Raw genomic sequence first — 26,865 nt, 5'->3', positions numbered from 1 at the left:
GCCCTGGGGGTTTCCCTGAGGGGGAGGATTCAGAGGATTCCACAGCCACCAGAACTGCAAAATCTCCAGAGTGTTGGAGTCTTTGCTGTCCTGCCTGCTCCCACGAGGCTGCTCCACCCTGCTGGTGCTGCTGCCCTGGCCATGCTCCCTGGCTGGGCAGCTCTGGGAAGGAACCTGAGGAATTCCCCATGGCAGGGAGCTCTTCCATGGCACTCTGTGAGCAGTGCTGGAGCCATGCTGGGGGTAACCCTTTCCTGTGCTTCTCATCATCTTTGCTGGCATTCTTCTACTTTCCTGTTTTATGTCTCTTTTTCCTCCTTTATGGGGAAAAAAATAAAGTTGAATTATCATTTTGGATGCCAACATTTAATGTTGTTTGTGTTTTAATCTCATTTTGGAGTGTATTTAGAAGTTAATTCTTTTCTGCAACTGTGGATCAAGGCAAAACTTGCTTCTCCTCACCTTAAGTGGATTTGGACAGAGGAGTGTGAGCATTTAGGAAATTCCTCTTTCCTAAGCAGTGGATAGGTGTGTTTCATGAGTTTCAGATGAATGAACTGGATTCACTACATGTAAAGTACTAATGAGCTTTTAAAAAATGTCTATTATGAAAACATAAAATGTTTTCTTGAGGAGATACCATATTGTAGAGCAAATCATTGTCATGCTGCAAATGTCTAATATAATTTTTTTTAGGAGTGTTAAGGGTGAGCTAACAAATAATTCAACATCTGCTTACAGTCTTTAGCTCCTTCTTTACAATGTGGTTTTGTATTTTAGGATTAAGATGGGTTGTGCATTTATTTACATGTGACTAAAGTGTTCAACAGAATGAAGTGTTATGGAAGATATTGTTAACTAAAGGAAAAGGTGGATCTCATATTTAAAGAAGAGTGATTTTACCATCAGAGGTTAAAAAGTAGGGTAATTTTAGTGGAGTCATTGAAAGGCTGGCTTTAATGTCTGTGATATCAAAGGGAAGTGGTTGAGTGTAAGTTTGAGGTGCATCAAGAACCAGACTGATAATCTCTTCCCTTCTAAAGGAAACCAACCTTTTGGATTGCTACATTAGGTGCTAATTTATTCCAAAAGATAAACATGATACACACTTAATACTATAGAATACACCAAATATCTATAAATCTACTTTGGGAGAAGTGTATATACTCCTCAGAAAGGGCTTCAGAAACTTTTTCAGCCAGATGATTGTGGTTTGCTAGATGGTTGCAGTTGGATGTCAAGTAGTCAAGCGTTGTTTCAGTGATTCTATCTATTTTTCAGATGAGTGATAGCTTATTTCAGCAGGATATTTTATCTCACCAATGGCAATGCAAGGTCTTGAAGGTAATCTCAAGTAAATAAATCTAGTCAGAAAACATTGTTTTATTTTCCTGGTGTACTTTATACAATACAAGAAGTACTTTTATACTTCTTTTTATCAGATATTGTCTATTCAATGGCTTCTATTTTAAAAAACTTTGGTGTAAGTGCTAAACTTGCCTGTCATATTTCAAAAAGAGGATTTAGTTATTTTATTTTCTTCTTGTCTATTTCTTCCCTTATTCCAAAGTCTTTGTTTTGCCCAATTTTTTTTAACAATTGAAGCACCTTGGTTCCATTCCAGTGCTTGATGCATGGAGTTGATTTAAACAGAGAAAGTTCCTATATGAAAAATATAAATGTTATGAAAAAATAATTTCCTATTCTGACCCTTCTCAAGACTTCTATAAAATTCTGCCTTTGATCCTACAGTCTTAAGTCTTCAAACAAATCAAGCAAGTTCTATTTTTAAAATTTTGCCTAAACAGTTCATAGCAATGTGTTCTTTGACTTTACCCATTTTCAAGGCTATTTTAGATAATGTTTTCATTCTTGCACTTGGTCAGTCATTATTTTGTATGAATTTTTTATAACTCCTTGTTTTATTTACCTGTTTCCCTCTGATCCAGTATTTCCTGTGTGAAGAATTATCCTTACTCCAATCTCTGGTGTCTGAAAACAGAGGTTATGCCCATAAAGCAGAGTTTTCTTTGGCCAAGTTATAGAAAACAAGTCCATTGAACACAGAAGTAGCTTTTACTAATAAATAAAGGACTGACTGTTTAAAACTTAGTTTCTTGGGTTAATGAATCTGTCCCTAACCTGTGCCTATGACTTAACCAAAGATCCCATAAACTTTTCACAATAATTTTCAAAAATGCTGCTTAATTCTCAGTTGCATTTTATATCCTACACAAATTGCCTTGCTGGCATTTAAAACTGTCTACCCATACACTGCTGTTTATCTCAGTGACCTTCTAGATCCTCATGTTCTGGTCTAAGAGCTAAGGTGGTGTCATTTGTTCTGGTGACTCTTAGACATTTGAAATCACAGGAGTAGTTGGAATGTAATTGTCCAAATGAAATTTGTCCAAAACATGAAGGTTAACACTCCTCTGCATGTGAAAACAATCTGGTTTTATGTCTCAGCAGAAATAGAATCATTTCAGCAATGTACTTAAATAGTAGGATATAAAATCAGTACCTTCTCCCAAAGTAAGAGTGCTGCCTTCTGAAAGATGAAGGATTTCCTTTCTTTAGACTGTGTTATTGACTTTTAAACTGTATATTCTCTTTTTCCACAGCTCAATTGCACTTCTGAAATCTTCTGTAACTTGACCCCCTGTACCTTTTGTTTTCTACTTAATAAAAATATAAAATGTGAATAGTTCCTTTTGGTTTTGGAACTGGTAAGGGTGCAGTACAATGTAAGTGACACATTTATTATGGTTCACCACCTATATTTAACTCAGATTTGGTGATGTTTCTGAAAAGCTGCTTGTGTTTAGACCAAGTTATAGCAGTTCCCCTTGATGACACATGGGCTGGAACAGGAGAACTAATCATCTGAAGAGGACAGAAAATGAAGAATTCAATGGTAATATATTAGGAAAGACAATTTAAAGTAAATAGTGAGAGCAATTATTATTGTTAATTTTAATCTGTCAGTTTGACATCCATGAAGTGCTGAGTGCTTTATTTTTTGGGTTATACAGATATAATATCTGGAATGAGCCATAGAGTTGAAGACCCGGAAAGATTTGGTTCTTCACAGTCTTTACAAGTACATGTTGTTAAGTTTCTACATGCTGTATTTCATTGATTAACCTTTTTGAGTTCCTATTATGATCCTGAATCTGATCTTCTGTGGTTTTCTGGTTATTTCCAGGATATAATTTATTGTTAACAAATACACTGGATTCCTACCAAGATTTGCTTAAAATTTTAACATCAAATGATATCAAAAAAGATGTCAGAAGAGAAGTGGGTTCATGTTAGGGTGCTACTGAGTGACTGAATGTAGTTGTTTTGTGAGGCCATTTTAAAAGAGAAGAAAATTACCCATTTGAGCTTAAGTAAGAAAAAAATTTAAATTAAAACTATGTTTTTATAGACAATTCCAGTATTGTGGGATGACCTTGGCTGGCTGCCAGACACCCCTCCTGGCTTCCTTCCAGCAGTAGGATGGGGGCAGAGTAAGATGTAAAAGCTCATGGATGGTGATGAGAACAGAAACAGGCAAGAGTCAAGATTGCACATTGCCAGAAAGTGGAATAATTGTGAGGAATGTTTTGTTGTGAAGGGTCAGGGGTTGGTGTTTGTGTGTGTAAACCGTCCACCTGTGTTGGTGGTGCTGATTTTGGCCCAGTCCAATGAGCAGAGACACCTCCCACTTAACCAGGAGCTCCATCCAGCCTGGCTTTGGACAGGGATGGGGCATTCACAACTTCTCTGGGAAACCTGTGCCAGGGCCTCACCACCCCCACAGCCCAGAATTTCTTCCTGTATGTAATCTAAACCTACTCCCTTTCAGTTAAAGGCCATTCCCCCTTGTCCTGTCATTCCAGCTCCTGTCCAAAGTCCCTCTCCAGCTCTCCTGTAGCCCCTTCAGGCACAGCAAGGGGCTCTAAGGTCTCTGTGGAGCCTTCTCCAGGCTGAACAGCCCCAGCTTTCCCAGACTGTCTCCAGAGCAGAGGTGTCCCAGCATTTGGAGCATCTTTGTGGTCCCCTCTGGACTCTCTCCAGCAGCTCCATGTCCTTCTAATGTTGGGAGCCCCAGAGCTGGATGCAGCATTCCAGGTGAGAATCCCAGAGCAGAGCAGAGGGGCAGAATCCCCCTGGAAATATCCCTGGGCTACAGGGGGGACCTCCTCTGGGCTGGCTGCCCCTCCTGCCCTTCTCCTCCTCTTGCAGCCTTTGAGATTTAGAAATAACCTCCACCCAAAAGTGAGAGGATCCTTTTGCTCTCCTTGTTGTCTTTTTGCTTGTCAGATCTTCCTGATAAAATTCCATAGCCTCAAGTTGGGACAAAGTAACAGTGGATAATGGGATCCTTTGTGAGCTGGTGCAGGAGATGACACCTGGGAGCTCTGCGCTGTGTGTGTGTAATTAAAACACAAAAATATTGCTGTGCAAAACACTTATTACACCATCCATCACGATCATTCAAAGGAACTGCTGTTTTAAGAGCAGAACCCAATTTTAGTTTGTTTAGCTGTGAATTTAATGAGTAATTTGCTGCTAAAATACTCAGAAAATTTGAAGTGAGAATATTTTCAGGCATATTTGTAGCATTGGGCTTTTTTACAAAGAAGAGACTTTTTCAGAGATAATGATTTTTAGGTATCGTGCAGGAAATCAAACTACAATACTTTCTCTTGTTCCTTGTGCTCTCCTCCATGTGGTGCTGTGTATCTGCAGCAGCACAAAGCAGAATTTCTGAGTAGCTTTTCTACACATTGAAACATTTGACACCAACTTCTTAGCTTGATTGAAGTAAACATTCCACATGTGTGGATAAATCAGCAACCTGGAACTTCGCATGCAGGAATTGTCTGTCACATCTCTTAATGTTTTGAGTGATACAACCACTTAAAAGCACAGGCAGATTAGTGGATTCCATTAATAATGACTTAAAATATATTAGATTAATCCTGAATGTATTACCTGTCACATAGTTCCAGGCTTAGAGATGAGTCCAGGACAGATATTCCAGAAGTGAGGAAGACTCACTGTGCTGTGGGATAAAAGGAGATCTTTTAGACAAGGCTGTGGATATTTGAGCTTTGAAGTCAATGCCATACCTCAACCATACCTTAGCAGAATGACAAACTGCAGAATTTAATTTTACAAATTCTGTTAACATAATTCAAGGTGTTTGATAATTTCCTCTGCATTACAATGATGGGCATTTCAGTGAATTCACAGTGATCTTTTTTAAGGTGGCACATTGCTGCAAATCAGGGAAGATTTAGAGCAAAATGGATTAATAGATCAAACATATCACTGAGTAACACAGAATTTCATAAAATCATGGAATGCATGCAACCTGTTCCACTGTCTTGCCACCCTCACAGTAAAGAATTTATTCCTAATATCTAACCTAAACCTACTCTCTTTCAATTTGAAGCCATCCCCTATTGTATTTGCAGGGATGCCCCGAGGAAGGCAGGAATGATGTATCTCCATGTTCTCAGAAGGTTAATTTATTATTTTGTTATACTATATTATACTAAAAAATACTGTACTAAACTATAGTAAAGAATACAGAAAGGATACTTACTGAATGCTAAAAAGAGAATAATGAAAGCTCGTGACTCTTTCCAGATTCCCAACACAGCTTGGCCCTCGTTGGCCAAAGAGACAAAACAACTCACACCAGAATCCAATCAGGCAATCACCTTTGGGTAAACAATCTCCAAACACATCCCACATGAGCAAAACACAGGAGAAGCAAATGAGATAAGAATTGTTTTTTTCCTTTTCTCTGAGGCTTCTCAGCTTCTCAGGAGAAAAATCCTGGGCAAAGGGATTTTTTCAGAGAATGTGAATGCCACAATTCCCTTTGTCTTGTCACTAAATGCCTTTGTAAAGAGTCACTCTCCATCTTTCTTGTGGGCTCCCTTCAGGTGCTTTAAGGCTGAAATTAAGTCCCCCTGAGGCCTTCTCTTTTCCAGGCTGAAAAATTTTATGTGGAGAATAATGTGGTGGGAATGAACAAAAAAATCGCTGTTGCTGCACCCTGAGCACCTCTGGGAAGTGCTGTGATGGTTTAAGCTGCCAACTGCAGTTTGTCACCTCCTGCTTTGAACCATCTCTGTGCCTGTGCCCTGATTGACAGATGGCAAACAAGATGCCAGCACTTTCTTAGAACTCCACATCTGGGACCCAGTGTGCTGCTGAGCCTGATGGCTCTTTGGACACTGACAGAAACTGTAATACACAATTAGTGGACACATGAGTGTGTCCCATAGACTGGGGACCAGGGTTTTGTTTTGCTTTTGAAGTCAGTGCTTCACAGTCCATATGCTTGGCATACTGGAGGTCTTTGAAGATGTGAAGAAACACTTGAAGGAGGGAGATGGTAAAAGTTCTTCTGGATTCAGAGAAACCTTCAGTGGGATCAGAGAAGAGAGGATTAGTGAGGGTTACTGAGTACATAGAATTCAGCTTTATTTTGTGCAGAAAAAGACATTCACACCCATTTCTCCTGTCATTTTCAAGGAAATCTCATGCTATTTGTGACTGGGAGAGTGGGTTGAGAGGTATTTTGTGTTCTGGCACTGTTCTTTAGATATCCTGGTTTTGTTCCTGTATGTGGCCATTTCTTAGAAGTATGAACTGAGAACTTTTCTCTGCAGACTGTGCCATTGGTGAACTTTATTTTAGTTAGGATAAAGACTCTTTCCTTCTAGATTATAGCAGTGAATCTCAGTAAATGCAGGTGAGCAGGGGTCCAGCTATGGAAAATTTCAGACATGTTGTAGAGTACTTTTTTCACTGAAAGACAAAACAGCAAATGAGCATTTAAAACATGCTACCTTAAATATTTTTGAAGATGCATCCTAGCAAGTACTAAGAGCTGTGAGCTACAAGAAATCTGGAGTAAAAAGCATCTATTCTTTACATTATTGTACTGATTTGTAACTTTTTAGGACGTGGATTTGTATTAGAACTCTTAGTGCAAGCCAGGATTTATTTTTTATTTGTATTTTTATGTTCATGCATTGATTATTTCATCAGATGTTTCAAAGAAGCACTTCAAAATATGAGAGTAGACATAACATGGTGTTATTACTTTAAGAGAGTTAGTGAAAACATGCAGCCACTTAACAGGACATTTGCAGTTTAAGTTTCTATTATAATCTCCATTATATGGATAAACCCCCTAATTATTCTCTCTCCAATTACCAAACTTAAATTGTTCATTGTGTTGGTCTTTGTGGGTTTTTTTTTAAATAGCCTATGAAAAAGTAAAATGGTTGAATTTGAAGCAGGAAGAACGGGAGAGCAAGGCCTGAAACATTTGAGTAATGTGGGCAGTGGGTGAGCAGTGTGTAATAACTTGCCAGATATTTGCTCTGTAGAACAACATTTTTCCTTGACATCATTCATAAAGCTGTCATCCCCACACCACAGTAGAAAGATACTTCCCTCTACACATTTTACAATATCTTGTAAGTTTGTTTGACAGGGCACATGACAGGTCTATCAAAACTGGGAGTCTCCTGTGACAAAATTCAAGACAACTGGCAATCCTGTAAATGGAAAAGGTGGAATTTATGTATGTCAAAAGCAACCCCATTTTTATTTAAATTTGTAAGAGTTGTCTTCTCACTTTTCCTTCTCATTTTTCTATCTATATGATTTGAAATATTAAATGGGAAACAGGCTGAAATGCTGTCTAGCTGTACCATGTTTTATAAAACCTTACATGAACACTTGCTTGTCCTACCCTTGGATCTCTTTATGTCATGTATTTGGAAAGGATTAAACTAGAGCAAAATTAGGAAATACACTTAAAAGAAACCTTGTTTATATCCCTTAACACATCAGAGCTCAGTAAAGCAGGTGGCTGAACCCTGCTGAGAAAAGCTTGGGAGTTCTTCTGCTTGTGCTCAATGAAGCACCCTGAAAAGCTGGAGAGAAGCTCAAGGTAGTGATGGACATGGATTCTATGGATCAAGCACAAAAGCTGCATTTAAGTGTCTGAGAGCATGAGCAAGTTACTTTTATGAGCTTGGGTTATACTTGGAATGGTGCAGACTGTTTTCCACAGCACTTTTGAAAGTGATGAAGTTGATTATAACCCTTAAAAATGCTCAGTCACTCACCTGTGTTACACAGCTCAGCTCAGAGGCATTGAGGTAAGAGGAGCTGTGGTCTGTGCTCTTTCCAATGGCTTCCCTGGGTGGCAGAGAAGGTGGCAGGAAGATTCCTGCCTCCTGTGTCCTGCCTGCTTCCTGTTCTGAACTGTTGGAACCCTGGATGCTGAGAATTTTAAACTTTCTCTGCTGAAAGGCACAGACCTGTAAGAGAGCACTGCATTTGTCCTGAGGCTGTGGAGAAGGCTTCCAAAATTGATTAATAGCACTGAGTGTGTAGTTGGCTAGAAGTGTGTAATAACAAAGGGTGGAAAACTTAAGAGTTTGGGTTTTAAAATACAGTAATAAATATGAAGCAAGATGGAGGTTTTAGGGCAGAGACAGGTTGTTCTTTACCTTCTTCTTCATGGGTTTGGGTGTTATTTTGTAATTGGACAGAAAAGTCAGCATTGCAGGCTTTGAGTGATTAGTTATTGGGTTGAAAGGGTTAAAAAGGGAAATAATTTTGGTGTCATTTCTTAACTGGATAGTTTAGCTTTAAAAGACCTTGTAACAAGAGATAACCATTTTGTGCCTTGCTAATTAAAGACTGCAGAGCTCATGGCTGTGAGCTGTAACATTGGTAAGAAACAATAAATACCTGAGGCTGAACGTGAACCATCGTCTCAAGTGCCTTCAGTCCCACCCAGATAGAGGTAGAAAAAGGAAGCAGAAAGCCCACATGAACCTTCTGGAGAGGGAGAGAATTTTCTGTTTGTGGAAGCAGATCAGAAGGCTCATGAAGGGAGGTTTAGCAAGTGAGTACTGAGAAGGGGGAAAAGGAATGGCTGAAAGGATGGAAGCTCTGCCATCAGGATGTTGGACCTCAGCAGCCAGAGACCCTCACTGGAGCTGCAAAAATTGGATCATCCTCTCTCTCTGGTGACAAAATGGATTTACGTTTGTAAGAAATGTGGCAAAAAACCTGCAGAGTTTTAAAGTGAAACAGGGAGTGCTGAGGATAGGAGATGTCTGTGCTGGCAGTGCTTTTGAGGAAGGGTGGATTTTATTTCAGACTGACTCTAATCTAACTTTATGGATTTGAATGTCTGGTTGTGGATGGAGTGCACCTCCCAATTTGCTCTCACATCATTTCTCTTGGAAAGGATGTCTCAAGATGGTCTGGCCCAGCACACCTGGTCAAGGCATGGTCAGCTACAGCAGGTTTCTCATGGCCATGTCCACTCAGATTTTGGATATGTCCAAGAATGGGCACTTTATAAGCTCTTTGGGCAATCTGTTCCAGCAGTTGTCTGTGCTAACAGTAATAAAGCTCTTCTTTGTGATTAAAGGGAATTTTCTGTATTTCATTGCTCCTCACCTTTCTGCTAGAACCCAGTTGGCTCCATCTTCTTCAGGCCATCACACTGGGTGTTCATATACATGGGTGTGATCTCCCTGAGCCTTCTCTTATCCAGGCTGAACACTCCAGTCTCTCCTCAAGTGGTCAAATTCCTCAGCCTTTGGTGACCCTGGGCAGGACTTGCTCCTGTGTCTGTGTCTCTCCTGGGCTGGGGAGCCCATCACTGGGCACAGCTCTTCTGAGGGGTCTCAGGAGGGCTGAGCAGAGGGGAAGGATCACCCCTGGCCTGACCTGCTGGTGATTCTCTTGATGCAACCCTTGTAATTAACCCTGAAATGTTTCATTTTCATTCTTCAAGAGCAAAGTAAAGAATTAAGATGACCACAAAAGCATCTTCCTGATCCAGACAGACCAAGTCCTGAAAGTGTTCCCATAAAGTCCCATGGTGGATTATCAACACGGTGAACTGATTAAAAAAGTGTAAGAGTATAGTGGGCAGGGGAAACTTATCTAAAAAACCTTTAAAATTTCTGTTCTATTTTCTATTTATTTATTTTTAAATGATACCAGTTTGCAGAATATTATAACTTCTAGTGGATGGAAAGAGAGGATGGTAGGAGACAGAAGCCCAGTTTCTATTCCAAAACTGGGCTGGCTTCAGGTCCCATCACAATGTTGTGGTTCATATTATCCTGTGATATTTTAAACTTGGATGTTTCTTTTTAACATTTTGAACTTAATGCAGTTAGCTTGGCACAAGTGTATTATCAAATATTTGTAATATTACATGTAAATTTCATTTTTCAGAACTCAGTAGGCTTTCTTGTCTGCTTTAGAAAGTTACTTTCCTTCTTTTAAAAACATTTAGCTTATTTTTCTTTCTGACCTGGGTTGAATGCAGGTGGGTTGCTTTAGGCAAACAATTACCAATCAACCCTCAAGCAGAAACCTTAGGAATAATTTACACTTTTCCTATGTTAAAGCTGTGATGATGATATGTTTAAACTGATTTTTTGTGTGTCTTTATTTCAATAGGAAAATGTTCTGCTCCTGCTACCTGGTAAAAATAGATTGGAAGTTGCCAAACAGATTGTTTACCATTTGGTGTGATAAAATTAAAATCTTAGAGATGGACAAGAACAACTTGATTCTTTATAATCTTATTATATTTTTTAAAGCAGGGTGTGACACTTGTCATGTAGATGCAGGAATATGGAGTCAAGTATTGATGCTTTGCTGTTGCTTGACTTTTAAAAGCAACTTTTGGCTACTTTTTCTTCTGTTAATGAGGATGTCAAACAAATTTATTGCCAAACAGTTCCTTACCTTTAAATGATACAATTCCTGAGTATGTTCTAATTATTGAGCTTAAAAAAAGGGGAGTGGGCACAAAAGGAATTCTTGATGGCTGACATTATGTATTTCGACAATTTTAAACAAAACTGATTTCTAAAAAAATCTAATTTTAATGTAATTACTCCTGTCAAAAAAACCCCACCAAAACCAAAAAATCCCACCCAAGAAACCTCAAAACACCTGAAATCTCCCAAACGAACTAAAGAGGAAGAAAAAAAAAAAGGTTTTAAATAAAGCAAAGACCCATCATTCTGGTTAAATAAAATTGAATTCAAAAATAAAATTGCTCTTCTATCATAATTATATGAATTGTCTTTTTTCCCTGCTCTCTTTTTCTGTCTGAAACTTTAGTACTCTATACAAATATTTCAAGAATAGGAGACTCTTTTGACTACTGACTATTGTGTAATTGCCTGGGATCATATCAAAAATTATTCCTGTCTTTTAGCTGGTGTTGCTGTGGTAAATGGGAAGCTTTAACACCTCTGTGTTTTTTACAATGTGGATACATTAACTTGCCTTTTGGTGAAATGATTTCTAACAAAGCCAGTATTTTACTAAGATTTAGGTAAATTAATTTATTAGGAGTTCTTGTTAATTTTACAGAAATCACAATGATTGCAGTCATAACATTTTAAATTATGATAAAGTTTTAAAAAATCAATTTCAGGATGAAATAGAAGTGTTATGGTGATGTTCATCAGAAAAACCCATTAAGCATGTATTCTTAGCATCATAATTCTGTAGGAACAGGTAGCTAAAGCATCTCAGTGCATTGTCTCACCAAGAGTGAGTATGGATTCTTGAGTTGCAACTCTAAATAGTTGTGCACACATAGAATTTTATGGAGAAACTTTGAGATTGTTGCATGTTGTTTTCCTTTTTTTCTAGATTAAAACAAGTTGTCAAATTTGTTTGGTTGTTTGGTTGCTTTCCTCAGTAATTCTTTCAAAATAAGGTAAAGACAAAAGTCACACATGGCATCAGTTGTAAGATAAAGAATATTCAAAGACTGTTTAGATGAAATAGTGTTTCCACAGGAGCTGTTAAGAATCAAATCTTCCCAGTTTTCTGCTTCCCATTGTGCTCTTTTTTCTGCCAAGCTTAATGGGTGGTCAAGTGGAATTCACAGAACAAGGATGGGTTTTACATAGGATTTAATCGAGTATGAGTAACAGTTGGAAAATGCATGATTATGTTTTAAACCTCTGAAGTGATGAGTCACTGTTTGGGAGTTTCCTGCTGCATATTTATGAAGTGCTCAGAGATGACTCAGTGTGTTTTTTAAGTAAGCATTTGTAATTGTTTGAAGTGTGTGCTCACCACTTAGGCTGGGAATCAAGTTGGCATCCTAAATAAAATTAAAATAGTGGTTTAGACATCAGGTACCAGGTCCTTCCTTCCTTCCTTCCTGATGATCTGTTATTTTTGGAGCGTTATTGCTCTGTGTGCAGAATACAGATGTGTCAGTAGTGGCAGCTTGAAAACGGGAATGGTTCAAGTATTGTCTGAGCTCATGCTCAGAAATCAGCTCCAAACACTTGCTGCAGACTGGTCAAATTGTCACTGACAAGTCCTTTATAAATCTTTATTTCTGAGAGAGCACTGTGTTACACCTCTCATTTGCTTTGTGACCTTTGCCTCTGGAAAATTTCTTTATAATTTTTGGTAACATCACAGAATTTAAAGTGTATTCTCAGCCTTTGAGACTCCTCAGTGCAGGTGGGACTGGAGCCAGCCAGCAGAGGCTGTGTCCAGCTGGCTGAATTGTGTCAAAATGGGGTCAGCAAAGAGTAGAAATTAATTTTAGTGTCATCTCTATGTCTGACTCATATCTGCAATTATTTTTCATATGTTTACTGAAGAGCTAAGTCCATATTCCCTGTCCTGAGGGGAAACTTTTGAGGGAATCACATTCAGAGAGTTTATAGGAGCCCTGGCTGTGTGTTTCACTGGTGTGACTAAAGGCTTGGTTGCTTGGCAGATTGACTTTCAAAGAGCCTGCCCAGGGAAAGATGATGTATCAGAATGGAGTGTTGCTTTTCTGCAACTCAAAGAACCCATTTCTAGCCAGAGTAGAGGACAAATTTAATTTCTGAAGTCTTAGTTCTTGAAAACTAATTTCACTATGTTCTTATTCTGTTAGTTTTGATCATCATATTAAGGAGAAGGAATTTGCACTATTCATTCCACATTAAAGTCATTAAATCAGTGATAAATTTAGCTCAGTAACTTTACTGATTTTAAAACCGATTGTGCTACTGGAGCAATTTTTTCCAACCCAAGCAGCAGCTGAAAAATCTGAAGTGCTCAGTCTCTCATATTTATGTGTTAATGTCTGTGCTGAATAAACAGATCTATAGATAAAGTTGTTCAAGCATTCCTCTTTTAAAGCCCCTTTCTTCATTTGCTTCTACTTTTGAAAATCACTAATTGGGCTTATCCCTTCTAATCAGAGGAATTCCTGAAAAAAATGAGGATTTTTTAACCCAAGAATTCCAAAGAGCTCTCCTATAAAAATCTGATAAGTTCCAAGAATCTTTTATAGAATTGATTTTTTTTTTCCTGGTTTGCTGAATGCATTGTTTCTTTTAAAGATACTTCATTTATTGAAGAGGAGGGTTTTTATCCTTTAGGATGTGAGTATATTTATTATTCAGAGTGTAGTACAATAATATTATGAATAAAATTATACACATAGTGAGGGGAACTGGCTTCTTCAGCAGATTGTTTTGAACAGTGAGTGGATTTGATACCTTAATGGAACCATAAGTATGGGATGGATCCCTGTGATGTAAAATAGAAACTGGACCCTCTTGTGCTCATAGGGGGGTGTGAGTGATTCTTCCTTCTTAGTCTGGAATATTATTTTCATATTCTCTGGCGGTTCAAAAGTTTGTAACTTTGACAAGTCAAGTTGTGTGTTGCCATTGGGGAAGCAGAGCAATTAAAACAGTTACTTTACACTTACTGTTGGTAGATGTGGTAAAACCAGAAATGAAACTGCAGAGTTTCAGAGTTATTGTATTGGGTTATAGGGTACATATGTTGTTAGGGGTATAGGGTATTATGATAGGATACATTTCTTGGGGTACTGTTGAAATGGGTTTTTTTAATGAAGGGCAGCATCATGGTAAGCAAATCTGTCCAAGTTCTTTGAAACATGTTCAGAGCTCCTGAACAAAGAGAAAATCATTGATACTGCTCACTTGATTCCTAAAACACTCCCAGAGACTCTGACAAAAAGCTCTTTGAGAGAGGCAAGTGTGCTGGAGATGAAAGTGAAGGTCCCATCATGAGCTGAGCTGGTTCAAGGTAGGATAAGGGGCTCATTTGCACACTGCAGGGTGGTCTGCCTAATTCCTTGGGATTGTGTTGTGCCTGTGCATGCTCTTAAAAGATCTGGGCATTAGGGTGAATAGGAATGTGCCAAAGATCAGCAAGGGTAGCACACATGGAAACCAGCTCTTAGGGATTACAGGCTTATCCTGGAATAGGGCTGGGGGGTTGAAGTTTGAGGTGAAGATCAGCACTGATCCACGTGTGCATGGTGAAATTAATGCACATGAAAAATCTGGAGTCTTAATTCCAAATGCACAGTGATGGACTCTGAATTAAACATTGCAGTGCAGGGTAGAGATCTTGGAAGAGTGAGATGCTCTACAAAGGCAAACAGAATATTAGAAAGTAAAGGAATAGAGAACAAAGCAAGAAGTTTTTTCTTTCCCTCTCTTTGTGTGCAATCTTACCCTCTTTTCTCACAAAGGACATGGTGGAAATAGAAGGAACAGGGAAGGGGTTGAAGAAGAGTGAAACAGTATAGAAATGTTTGGCATGAAAAACAATAAAACTGAAATAACTTTGTTAAAATAAACAATAAAACAACAACAAAAATAACTTTGTTAAAATAAACAATAAAACAGTAAACAATAAAATTTTAACTATTGTTAAAAAAACCAATAAAACTGAATAACTTTGTGGTGTTACCCAGGGACTTGAGGTTGTTGCTTATCAGCCTATTCAGGCTTGGTGGTGTTGCTTTTGTGGGAAGGTTGGAGGAGGACTCACCCTGGATTCACCATTTTGCAGACCTTAGTAGTGTTGTAGAGCTTTGTAAAAGTCTCCCTTGGTAAACTGGGAATATATTCTGGGAGGCAGTGCTGGTTTGCTGAGTCTGGAGCAGCCAGATGTGCTGTGTGGCCATTAGAGAAAGTCCTGTGCTCTCTCTCTCCAAAGTGAGAGGTGACCTGCTGTGAATGAGCAGCAGCAATGAGCAGAGGTGTCAGTCCCAGCTGGGAGTCACTTCTTCAGCACTTGTTTCTGTTTTTTTTCTGAAGTTCTTTCTGAATTGTGACTGGGTTTGTATGTAATTTCATTTAGGGTTTCATGACGTGGGTTTTTTATGCTGGAGGAGTATCTTTGTTATGCCCACATTGTGGTTTTATCCACCTCTCACTGGGGTGTGCCTTTAGTGAGAAGGGATCTGCCATCTGTGCCTTTGCTCTTGGGGACTCTGCCTGGAGGGTGAACTGAACAGGTTTCAGTGAGGAAATAGGTGCAGTGATGCTGCTTTACAGCACCCAGCATGTTTCTTGCCATTGCTGGGAGAACCACGTAGTCCCCACATAAATTTTCTCCTTGGAAGGGTGCGTGTATGTCTGTGATTTCTTTATCAACATGTGTCCCTGTATTTATTCTCTGTTTCTACCTTCCTACTTCAGAGTCAGGGCAGGATTCATCCAAAGCACTGTGGGCAGCTGGTCAAGGGAGGGAATTCTGCCCCTCTTCTCTGGTCAGACCCCACCTGCAGTGCTGTGTCCAGCTCGGGGGCCCAGCACAGGAAGGACATGGAGCTGTTGCAGCAACTCCAGAGGAGGTCACCAAGATGATTGGAGGGATGGAGCAGCTCTGCTATGAGGAAAGACTGAGAGAATTGGGATTATTCAGCCTGGGGAAGAGAGATGGCTCCCTGCAGGTACTGGAAGGCCACAGAGAGGTCATTCTGTAGCCAACAGGAAAGATGGGTAGAGACTGCAAGGGCCTGGAGTGACAGGACAAAGAGGAATGGCTTCCAGCTGAAAGAGAGTAGGCTTGGTTTAGATAAAAGCAAAACCATTATTTACTATGAGGATGATGAAGCCCTAGCACAGGTTGCCCAGAGAAGCTGTGGCTGCCCCATTTGCAGAAGTGCTCTAGAACAAACTGGATGGGGCTCTGAGCAACTTAGTGGAAGGATTCCCCATGCCAAGGGGGGTTGGAATGAGATGGTCTTTAAGGTCCCTTCCAGCCGATGCCATTCTTTGATTTCAGAACCAGAGAAGCTGTTAAGGAACATGTGTTCTGACTTGTCCCTCCATTCCTTCTCATCCTCCAAGACCAGCAGGCAGGGTTTGTTCCCCAGCACGTTTTTCTAAGACATTTTGCAGTTTAGTGTCAGCAGACAGAAAACTCTCCATGGGAATGTTCCACATAAAAGTTACTTGTGTTTAAATTATTTTTAATCTCTCCTGTGTATCTCAGCCAAGAATGAGATGCTGTGATAGCTGTGGTCAGCAGTGCTGGGACCCAGGCTGAGGGAGGTAAAACCTCTGAGGCAGCTGAGAATGGCCATCAGCCCCTTGGGCATCCAGCTGCAATAGTGGAACCCAGGAGGCATGGATGCTATTTGCCTTTAACTAAAGAAGGCAGAATTCTGTGATTAATACAACAACAACAACAAAAAGATTTATTTCCTGAATATTTCCAGAGGGGATTGAAACTCTAGGAGGGAATATTGTCCAGGGGAATTATGCTGTGTGTTCCTACCTTCTGTCCTTAGGAACTAACAACTTGTATTCCAGCTAAAAAATGTGCACAAAATCACTTGTGAATGTGTGGCTGCAATAGTCAATTAGGAAATGCAGAGTTTAATGAGAGATGAATGCTCTTCAGTACAAGATTGCTATATATTATATTTTATCTGTCAGCCTGTGTATCTGTTTGTCAGAGCGACCTTTGATTCACCCTATTTGTTAATGCAGAATGACTACACCAGCCCTGCCTTTAAACTTAATGTTATTCTGCTCACATCTCCATTCTCATTATAAACATGGCTATTTTTAGCCTGTACAGATTCAGAATATGCCTTGTAAGCTTAAGGGGGATTTATTGAGCTCCTGTGTGTATTCACTAGAGATTCCTTGTTGAAGCTTACTGATTTAGGATTGGGGAGGGGTAAAATGTACTATTTAATTCCCAGTATATGCCTGCAGGAGCTATATTTAGCTTCAGCTACTTGCCATTGTGCTATTTTTGCTGAGAGATGCAGCACTTTCATTGTTCAGGGGTTTAACTAGACAGAAATGTGGATGGATGAGCTCCATAAACTCTGGTGTGGTGCAAGAATTGCTGCTGAAAGTCACTTGAGTAACACTGCACCAGAGTTGCACACAACAGGCACCCTCTTCACTAGGCTGGGTGTGTAAAGTCACCTGTTAACACAGGTGCTAAAAATGACATTGAATTGTGTGGTAGACTGATAGAGAAGCTTAACAGGAGTGGCAATGTGGGCTTTGTATTTGTACATGTAAAGGTCTGACTTGCTGCAGAGGCACAATTTATTTCATTGCTTAATCAGTTGTTAAGAATTTTATCCTGGCTTTTGTAGTTGCCAAGTGTATTTTCAGTGGAATGCAGAAGAGAAAAATTAGCATGAAGAGTGTGTGTTGCAGTTGGGTCCAGGAGGATGATTACATATGCACTACAAGATCATTACATATGCATATCCTTTTATAATGCATGTATCAGGGCTCCTGCTATCAATTACTGCACTGTTAGGTGCTCTAAGGAACAATATCTACAGGAAGAGTCTCCTTTTCTTATTTGGGCAAAATTAGGAATTCTGCCTTGATCAATGAAGTATTCCAGTGGATTCAGATTTGCTTCAGGATTGGCATGAAGACAAAAGTATAGGATTTAGGTTTTAGCAAAAAATAAAAAAAAGAAAAAGAAAAAAAAAGACAGTCACATCATCTATGAAAATGCAAAAACCCTAAAGGACATTTAGTGTATCAGAAAATAAGAGAGGTTAGCCATGAGTGAAGAGATTGATACTGTCCAGTGAGAGTGCAATGAATAAATCTCTTTCTGCAAAGCAAATGGATCTCTCCCTGCCTATTTCAGGTCCATGGTTGCACTTGATGGTCTTGGAAGTCTTTTACAACCTTAGTGAATCCATGATTCTGTGATATTGCTGTGTCCTTTATCCCACCAATTATTTTAATATAAAATTCAATTTATTAATATTTTAATAATAATAGTAATAATAATAATAATAATGAGGGAGTGTTTTCTATAGTCAGAAAACTTCATAAACATTTGTTGACATGTTCAAATTCTTACCTTCATTTCTTAACATGGACCTTTCTTGGGCAGCCTAAGATTGTGCCAGACACTACAGACATCAGAGAGAAACCATTTGTTTTCAATTTTGAAATAATACTCACCTTGAATTAACCCTTTGAGGATATCAAGGTCCAAGTCCTTCAGGGAGTTGGGTCCAGAGACTCCATGCTAAGGAGCTGTGCAGATCTCAAACCCCAGATTCCAGCAGTGCTGTTCTTTCCTTGGGGATGAATAAATACAGGAATAAATGCTTCTGTCATTTAACTGCCAGATTTTTTTTTCCTAATAGATTGGAGATTTTTGTCCTTCCAAGTAGAATTATAGGATTTGAAGGTATCCAGAAGTGTCTCTGCTTTTCCTCCTTAGCAGTGTGGGAGTGGTTTTTTTTTCCTTTTATCCTCATGAGAACAAGTGGGCAGGAGGATATTCAGCCCATGGACATAGAGGCACCACTTGCTACTCCCAACACTGCTATTAAGCCTCATTCTTTTTACACAAAATCATCCTTTAAGCCTCTTTTGTTAAAATAGACTTTATTCTTTGTCAGGTTACCATGTGGAACCATGGACTGTAGATTCAGTGATGAGAGGAAGAAGCAAAGATATGACAGGAATTCTTGTATTATTTCATTGTAAATAAAGCTGAAGAAAGTGCTAATCTATATTAATTTTGATAGCCAGATGAATACACAGGCAGAGCTGTGTGCATTTCCAAATGCCAGGACTGGGTTTGGAGCTCAGTGCTAAACATAGACACAGTCCTTGTGTTCACAAATTGCTCCAAAGTGGAAGCTTGATGTATTTGAGTCTCATCTTCCTTGGTTTCAGCTATTTAGGCATCTCCATTTCCTTCCCAATGCTCACTTTTTTGCCTTTTCCTTAAAAAGAAAGATTCAGCTGTGTCCATGTCCTGTATTTGTATCTGAAACGTGTTCCTGGACCAGCATACCCCACGTGCCCTGATTAAAAGCTTGCAGGACTTGATCCAGTTCTGCACATTTTTGGGGACATCTCTGCTGTTGTCAGGAGCTTGAGCATTGCTAGGGTCACCTGCTGCCCTTGAAAAGATTGTGGTTAATTAGAGAAACTCACTTTATCCTTGTTACTGCCAGATCATTTAATTAGTTACAGCTAGGCAGCTGAAATTCCTGATCCATGGTTTATTTACACAAAGCTCTTCAAAGATTTTCAGCATTCCACCCAGTAGAAGAAATGGAGAAATTCATTTTGTTGAGACAGATCCTCTGGTGCCTTTTGTGAGATAGAACTGATGAAGTAGCACATTTTTTTTTTTTTTTTTAAATTATGAGAATTTGAGAATTTTACTGATTGTTCCTCAGAGTTGAGTATGAGAGGGGAATGGTCAGAGAAGAGGAATGAGGGAGGGAGGCAGAGAGAACTTAACAAAATTGGGGTTTATAGTAAGTTTAAGGAAAAAAAGTCCCCTACTCAAACCAGAAAACACAAGGCAACAGGTGAGAAAAGGGGCTAAAGTCAGAAAAAATGGCTGAACACTCAGGAATGTGTGGAGCCAGAGCTGCTAATGGGAATTTGGGTGAGAAGCAGATCAGGAGCAGGATGGGATTTGGGAATAAATCATATTTACAGTTGGGCAAGTAATCTGTATTTTTTTTTTTCAAAGGAAGGTGTATTGGAAGGTTACACACCTAGAATAAATTATTTTTCAAATTTCAAGCCCTAATTGCATAAGAAATTATACTCATTTATGAGAATTGTGTTCTAGAAGCCATTCAGAAGCTAAAATGGAAAGATTATGTTCTGAATTTGTATATTTTCGAGTCTGGTCTTCATGCTATTTTTTTCCCTTAGTTTTTAAAGTGTTGTGAATTTAAGGAGGAGTCTGCAGTGCTACAGTCTGGTATTTCTTCAGTCATTGCAGTCAGCATCTGCAGTTCCTTGGGAGCAAACTGCCTGTAGCACTGACATTTCATCTTCTATTAAGTGCTGAGATGTACTTAATGTCATTTTTACTGTACTAAGGGAATTTAGAAAAGACCTGAAAGCACAGTGTATGAGAGCCTTGCTCACCAATTGTGATGATGCTTTGTGTTCTTCTATGGAACTTTTATTTTCCTTTACATAGAGCATATAATGATTGCATCTCTGCAGGTGGGCCTTGATTTATAGTTCCTTAACATGGTCTTGGTCTAAGAAAATTCTTCAGCTAAAATTGTGTTATTTGCCACACAGAACTTTGAGCACTTTTTTGGGGGAAAATTTTCTTGAGTCTGGTATTCAGTCAACCATCTCTCAGTTGAGAGAAAGGGCTGAGCACCATATTTCACTTGCCAGCACAAGAAATGCCCTTCACACAGCTTTTCCCCATTCATTTCTCTATTTCTTTTGTCACTGCCTGGGTTGTCTGTTCTCAGTAATGCTCCAGCTTCTGCATGAGCAGCAATAATCTGTAGAATTAGGTGGAAATTCTTGTTAAAATTGATCCCCTGCTTCTGTAGAGGAAGTACTGTGGTAGTTGTTCAGTAGAAATATTTGCTCTGAGCTGTGGATTGCAAATGAATTGGCAATTAAAAATCAGTATTAGGGGTGTGGTGCTCAGAGTCACCACTGAGGTGTTGGCAGGTGGGAGCTGACTGGTGCCAGTGAGTGAGGAAACTTTAGTGCCCAGTGCTTCTCATTTGTGGCATCAAACCTCAGCTCCTTTCTAACTTTGCTTTAAATTTTATTATGAGTCAACAAACTGGTGCCAGCTCTATGCTGAAAATACTTTGAGGAAAAAAAGCATGAAAAACCAAACCAGGGATTTTTGATAGTTTATCTGCAGAATATTTCTGGTAGGTGTCATTGATAGTGGGTGCTGTTGGTTAAGAATCTCTCATTTGGAATTTAGATGCAGAACCATTTTTGTTTCCTTTTCTGCATCAATAAAGGGAAGGACCAATGAAATAATAAAAAATTTATCAAGCCAAAGCCATCACAGTAAATATTTACTATTGAGTTTCCAGAATGAAGCTCTGTCTTAAAAACAAGAATCCCCAAAAGTCCACAGGTTTCTGAATTTCAGATGTGTTCAACAGTTACCAATATTCTTCTCCTGCCTGCCCTGAAAGCCTGGTGCACTCCCTCCTTCCTTCCTTTTGTTTTTTATAGATAATCTACAGGAAGAATGGTGTTCACAGGGCCACCTTGCCATCTCATTTTCAGTCTGCAGGATGCAATTTGGAGAAATCTAAGTGATGCTGTTGGGATGTGTAAGGGTGAAGAGAATCTGCAGCTCAGGCTGTGATTTCTGTAGGTTTCACAAGGAGTCAGGGTACAACATTATTTAAACTGGGGTCTGTGACATTTGGGCCATTCTCTGCAGGTGCTATGGGAAAGATTTGTAAATTACTTGAAATTTGTAACTTTATGTAAGTGTAGGATTTCTTTTTTTTTTTTTTTTCCTATCACAGAGATAGAAAATCAATCTTTCATGTTATAGGTGAAGTAATTTTTAAGGTTTTAAAGTTTTGAATTTTATTGTTGTTGTGGGTTTTTAAAATATTTTTTTCTGTTCATATTACATAAATCCTAAGCAATGCAACTTTCTCTAACCACTTGAAGGCTCCTGAAAAAAAAAAATTATTTCCTTCAGTCATGCTCCTCCCCTACACATCCACCTACAGTCCTGATGTGAAGTCTGCCTGATGTTTTTTCTTTGTGTGGACATGCACATTCACAGACTCCTGCAAACCATCATGGCCAGAGAAAGAACAGCAAACAGAGAAAAAGAACAGAGGTTTGGTGTTCTGCAGTTGTCAGAATCTCTTGTCTCCTCAGTCTTTACTGTGCCCAGTTAGGATCTTACATTTTGGGTGAGAAGGGATGTCCTGCTGCTGTCTGGATTAACAGAAGATGGTTGGGTTTCCTTTTCCCTGTTCTCTCCAGTGGGATTTCAGGAGACACAGCATCATCAGCAGGATTTCCCCCACAAATTCCTCACTGCAACAAGGACCAAAATTAGGATGGTGCCCTTAAACCCTCCTGCTCATCAGTGGCACATAGTGGTTGTGTCTGTAGCCTTTTTTCTGGAGGTTTTTCACTTGGTCTAGGATGGAAAGGAGTTTGAATCTGGAATAGTGATGCTCTGTGACCTTTCAAGCTGAAATCTGATATGTGTTTACCTGTAATGACACAGGGCTGGTCCTGCAAAAGCAGCTTTTTTCCATGGTCCTGGGCAGAGGGAACCATGGAGCTTTTCCCAGCAGGACTCTGTGAGCATTACAGCAATAATGCAGAACATGCACTGAGTTTTCACCATGCCCTAATTGAAATTGAAGTCCATTCTCACATTACAACATAAGTAGTGTCAGATCCCTGTACTTACAGAGCCTGGCTCTGATTTTTATGAAATGGTCCAGCTGGTTAATTAGGATGAAGTAGGTTTTGAATGGGTTTGTGCTTTTTTATTTTTGTGTTTAATATTGATTAGCTCTTCTGACATAACATAAACTTGAGTTCATTAAGTATAAATTAGGAATTGACATAAACAGAGTAGATGGGTATGTCCAGAGTGCCCAGTCAAGGGTTTTATTTGTATTGTAAGGTGGCTCTCATGAATTTTAATGAAACTAAATTAAGAATTAAAATTATTCCACTTAAAAGTGAGACAGAAATAGGCAGAACAGTTAAGTGCACACATGCAGCAGAACATTAAACTCTAGATTTTGGTATTCTTTAAATCACTGGATTGTGGTTATTTTAAGAAAATTATTCTCTCCATTTCTTTTCCTTCAGCCAGACTTATAAACAGAATGGTATCAAACAAAAATGGAGTTTTTTGTAAGTTGGAAAATCCTTAGATTGTTCCTTAGAGCTCATGATAAAAAATAACAGGTATCATAAATTTTTTTGTGAGTCTTCTGTTGAGGCAGAGTGCTTTTACCTTTCTGAGGCTTGATGGTGTCTGATAAATAGATTTGCTTTTCTGGATAAGTTGGTGACTTGAGGCTTGGCAGTTTTTGCCTTTTTTAATAAAGAATGAGCTAAAAGCTAAACAAAGGAAGAATGGGTGCTGTTTCTAAACCCTTTTAAGAAGTGTCTGTCCTTCCATAAACAGACTTCAGCATAATATGTGATGTCCATCTCAGGCTGCAGGGCTGGCACTGCCTCTGTCCCTGCTCTGAGGTGTGGCAGTAGCAGCTGCCCGAGGACCTGAATAAAAATGGAGAAAAAAAAAAAATCCAGTGCCATTTCCCAAATTCTCAGGAATATAATGAAAGAGGAGGTGGTGAATAATGTCTTTGGATCAGTCAAATGCTTGTTCTGGGCTTGAGCACTGATGATGACGTGGGGGCTGTGCTGGGAAGCTGCTCCCCTGCTGTTCATTGAGGGCAAAGACACAGAGCCCCAAATTTCCTCAAAGAAGTAAAGGCTCAGTGCTGCTGAGAGCAGTGAGTGCAGAAGGCTCATGCTAGAGAATCATTTTTAATATTTACTAGCCAGCCAGTTCCTATGAGATGAACACAAAGACAAGGTGCTTGCAGTTAGGTGTTGTTAGTTCATGGACGTGAGAGTAAGTTTGCAGTGACTTGCTGAGAGACCAGTTTCTTTTAGCTTTGTATAATCTTTATCTGCCCCCAAACCTTGAAGCTTTTCCATTTGATTAGATAGTGAAGTGGTGAATATTTTTCAAGAGAATGAAGGAGTGCAGTGTTGAATAAACCCTAACTCTTTTAAGCAACTTTTTTCATTTTTTTAATGTTGAATGTGATATGGAGAGGAATTATGTAAAGGGAAGTCCAGCTGACTTTGTGCTGCACTCTTTAGTTTTCCAAAGGATTAGGCAACTGTTTGCCTAAACTGCAGTTATTTGTTAGATTGCTTTTTTTTCCTGAGATAACAGAATGGATGGGTTAGGAAAGCAAATTTGGAAATCACTTCTGTGGCCTAATTTAATTGAACTTGTGAAACGCGCAGTAGTGCAAAACAGCTAACAAGGAATTGACTTTTATTTCTCTAGACACTGGAAGCCATTTTGAACTTCAAGTACTCTGGTGGACCAGGACATGCTGAAGGATACTACAGGAACCTTGCCCTGGGTCTCCACGTGGAGGTGGAGCCCTCTGTTTTCTTCACTCGCATCAGTACCCTGCCAGCAACAAGGTGAGCCTTGCCCTGACTCTTGAAATCTCACTCATTGTCTCTGTTCCAGTGAATATAACTTAAAGACCATATTGGAGACATTTTTAATATCATCAGCAAGATGTAGGTAAAGAATTATGTGAAGAAATTTTCCAAATTGCTAATTTAGGAGTTTATTGAAGCAATTCATGTGCATTCAGCAGCTTCTGAGGTTCAGATGTTTTCTCGTGATGATGTATTTTAGCAGGGACTGGAAATCTCATGTTTATTGTACAATTTGATGACTTTTTTCTGTATCTCTTAGCAGTTGTGGTGTGTTGTATATCACAGAGTGTTTAGTTTTTGTAACAGAACCTTACTGAAAATGCACATCTGACTGATGTGACAAATAAATTGTGACCAGACTCTCCTTTGGTGTTTGTTTTCTCTTGTAAACCACAGAGTAGTTTCACGTGCCATAGTGAATTTCAAAATCAAGGCAACACTTGATGGTGGTCAAATGCTGTGATAATGAAAATATTTTTGAATAAAATTTATCAGCCACTGAATGCAATCAGTTTTAATAATTAGTAGGATTATTGTAAAAAACCTTCTGTGCACAGTGGGAGCAAGAATTTGGTTTGAATAAATTCTGAGATTACTTCTGTGCAGTTTTGTATGCAACCCCAATAATAATAATACTTGAGAGGGAACTTAATTGATCCAAGAGATTCCTGCTGGGTCTGGGAACCTTTCATGACAGACTTCAGGAATTTAAATATGGGCAAGAAGGAAATGCCAGTCTAGGAGGTACTGGGTGAATATTTAATTCTCAAAGGAAAGAATGAGTTGCCAGTATTATACCATGGCAGAAAAGTCCAAGGATAGATGGACAGCCTGTGGCAGCAACACAGCCTGAAAAACAGGGCTGTGAGCAGAAGAATGAAACCATCAAGGAAAGCTTTAGGCTTGAACATGAAGAAAAGTTGGAGAGTCTGGAGCAAGAAGAGTGATAAGATAGGATTTTTTGCTAAAACATATGTTTAAAGCAACTTCTGCTGCTGCTGAAGGGAGGATGACTGACAAAGGAGTGGAGTTTGTAATCATGACACTGCCAAGAGGGATGGGATCCTGTTCTTCCCCACAGGGGATACAGCAAATAATGACCTCTGCAGATAGCAAGGGAATTTTATGTTAGGCAAAGACACTGAAACTCTGCAACTGTTTTTTTAAAAAAATTGTTCAAAATGAGACAAACAAGATTATTTTTAATGAGTCATTTGTGTCCAGCTCTTATGAAACCATATGGTTCTATTAGTAAGCAAGTTTCTTGAGCATTTTGCTGCTTGAAAGTGTAACATAACATGGTTTTATTATTTTAGGAATTGCTCAAGTAAAGCAGATCTGATGCTGCTTGGCAAAGTCAGGACACGGTATCCAGAAAAACTGTTTGCAAAATTCTGGGCCCCTTTTTAGTGATGTTCAGTTTCATCCCTGCAATGGCACATTCTTCAGCCTTTGAAAGGTTTTCAAGAGTGAATAAGTGATCTCTCTTCAACAACCTGGAAGTACCACAGCATCAGCTAAAAATAGTTTTCAAGAAGACTCATTAGAGAGGTTAAAATAACCAGATTTCATTTATTATATGAATGCCTAGTTCCCTCCATTCAGTGTCAAAAAAGCCTTCCACACTCTCAAAATGTACCTTTTTAGTGGACAGACTGCTCTGTGGTTCACTGCAATTCCTTCTAGGGTGGATTGGGGGTGAAGCTGCAAACATCCCATAAAAGCCTCAAATGCAACTTGATGCTTTTATTTGACTCTCCCTTGTTGGGATTTTGGCTTTTTGTGCTTGGCTTCCCCAGCTGTGTTTTGTGTAGGCCAAGGTTATGCCACCTCTGCCTTGTCACTCTGCTCTCTGGAGTTCTTGATGTGGGGCAGGCATTTAATCCTGAAATCCTTACACAAAGTTGGAGGTGCTAATTCAGAGTTTCTGTGTTAGCAGGACACAGTTTCCCATGATGTGTGGCAGCTGGTGCTGTGCTTAGTGGCTCCAGTTCATCTCACCTTGTGTGTGTTTGCTTCATCCTTTGCCTGTTCACCACTCAGATCAGTTAAGTCAGTGGAAACTTTCAGTGCTTTCATGGTTGGAGATGTAGTTAAAGATGTGGCTGCTTTCAGGGTGCCTAAAAGCTTCACTGAGTTAGAGAAGAAGACTGTAATATTTACATTTCTCTCAGAAATGTTTTCTCACCAGACCTGGTTTTATTTTGGTTGTTACTTTAGGTATATGTTGTTTGCTAAGTCATGAATGGATTTTGTGTTCTTCTCTCTTACTACTTGTTCCATGTTATTGGATTTAGTGAACTGTAACACCTTTCCTTTGCTCTTGTGCATCCCTGTGCAGGTTCTCCATCAGAAGGAGAAGCCATGGCATTTGATATTGTAATTTAGAGTAAAAACTGGCGGAAATGTGTACCCCAATCTGCTAAGGAAAACTTTTTATCATTAGAGGAAACAAAATCTGATTTTTACTGTTGATAATCTCTGCCAATATCTG

The 26,865-nt window shown here is 39.2% G+C and overlaps 1 protein-coding gene across 6 annotated transcripts in view; it reads left to right on the top strand.

Moving 5' to 3' along the window:
- The window catches only part of TRAPPC9 (trafficking protein particle complex subunit 9), a 444,261-nt gene that overhangs the window by 121,744 nt on the left and 295,652 nt on the right, over window positions 1-26,865 (top strand). For all 6 annotated transcript variants that reach the window (XR_009489416.1, XM_059867583.1, XM_059867590.1 and 3 more), the window contains one exon: window positions 24,205-24,347. Coding sequence is in view for 5 of the 6 variants with exons in the window: in XM_059867583.1 (XP_059723566.1) it covers window positions 24,205-24,347 (143 nt within the window). In the remaining variant the exon portion in view is untranslated. The remainder of the gene's footprint in view (window positions 1-24,204; window positions 24,348-26,865) is intronic.

The sequence above is a fragment of the Haemorhous mexicanus genome, chromosome 1 (assembly GCF_027477595.1).
Source record: "Haemorhous mexicanus isolate bHaeMex1 chromosome 1, bHaeMex1.pri, whole genome shotgun sequence".
Taxonomy (NCBI): domain Eukaryota; kingdom Metazoa; phylum Chordata; class Aves; order Passeriformes; family Fringillidae; genus Haemorhous; species Haemorhous mexicanus.
This window is presented reverse-complemented; position numbering and strand designations above follow the sequence as displayed.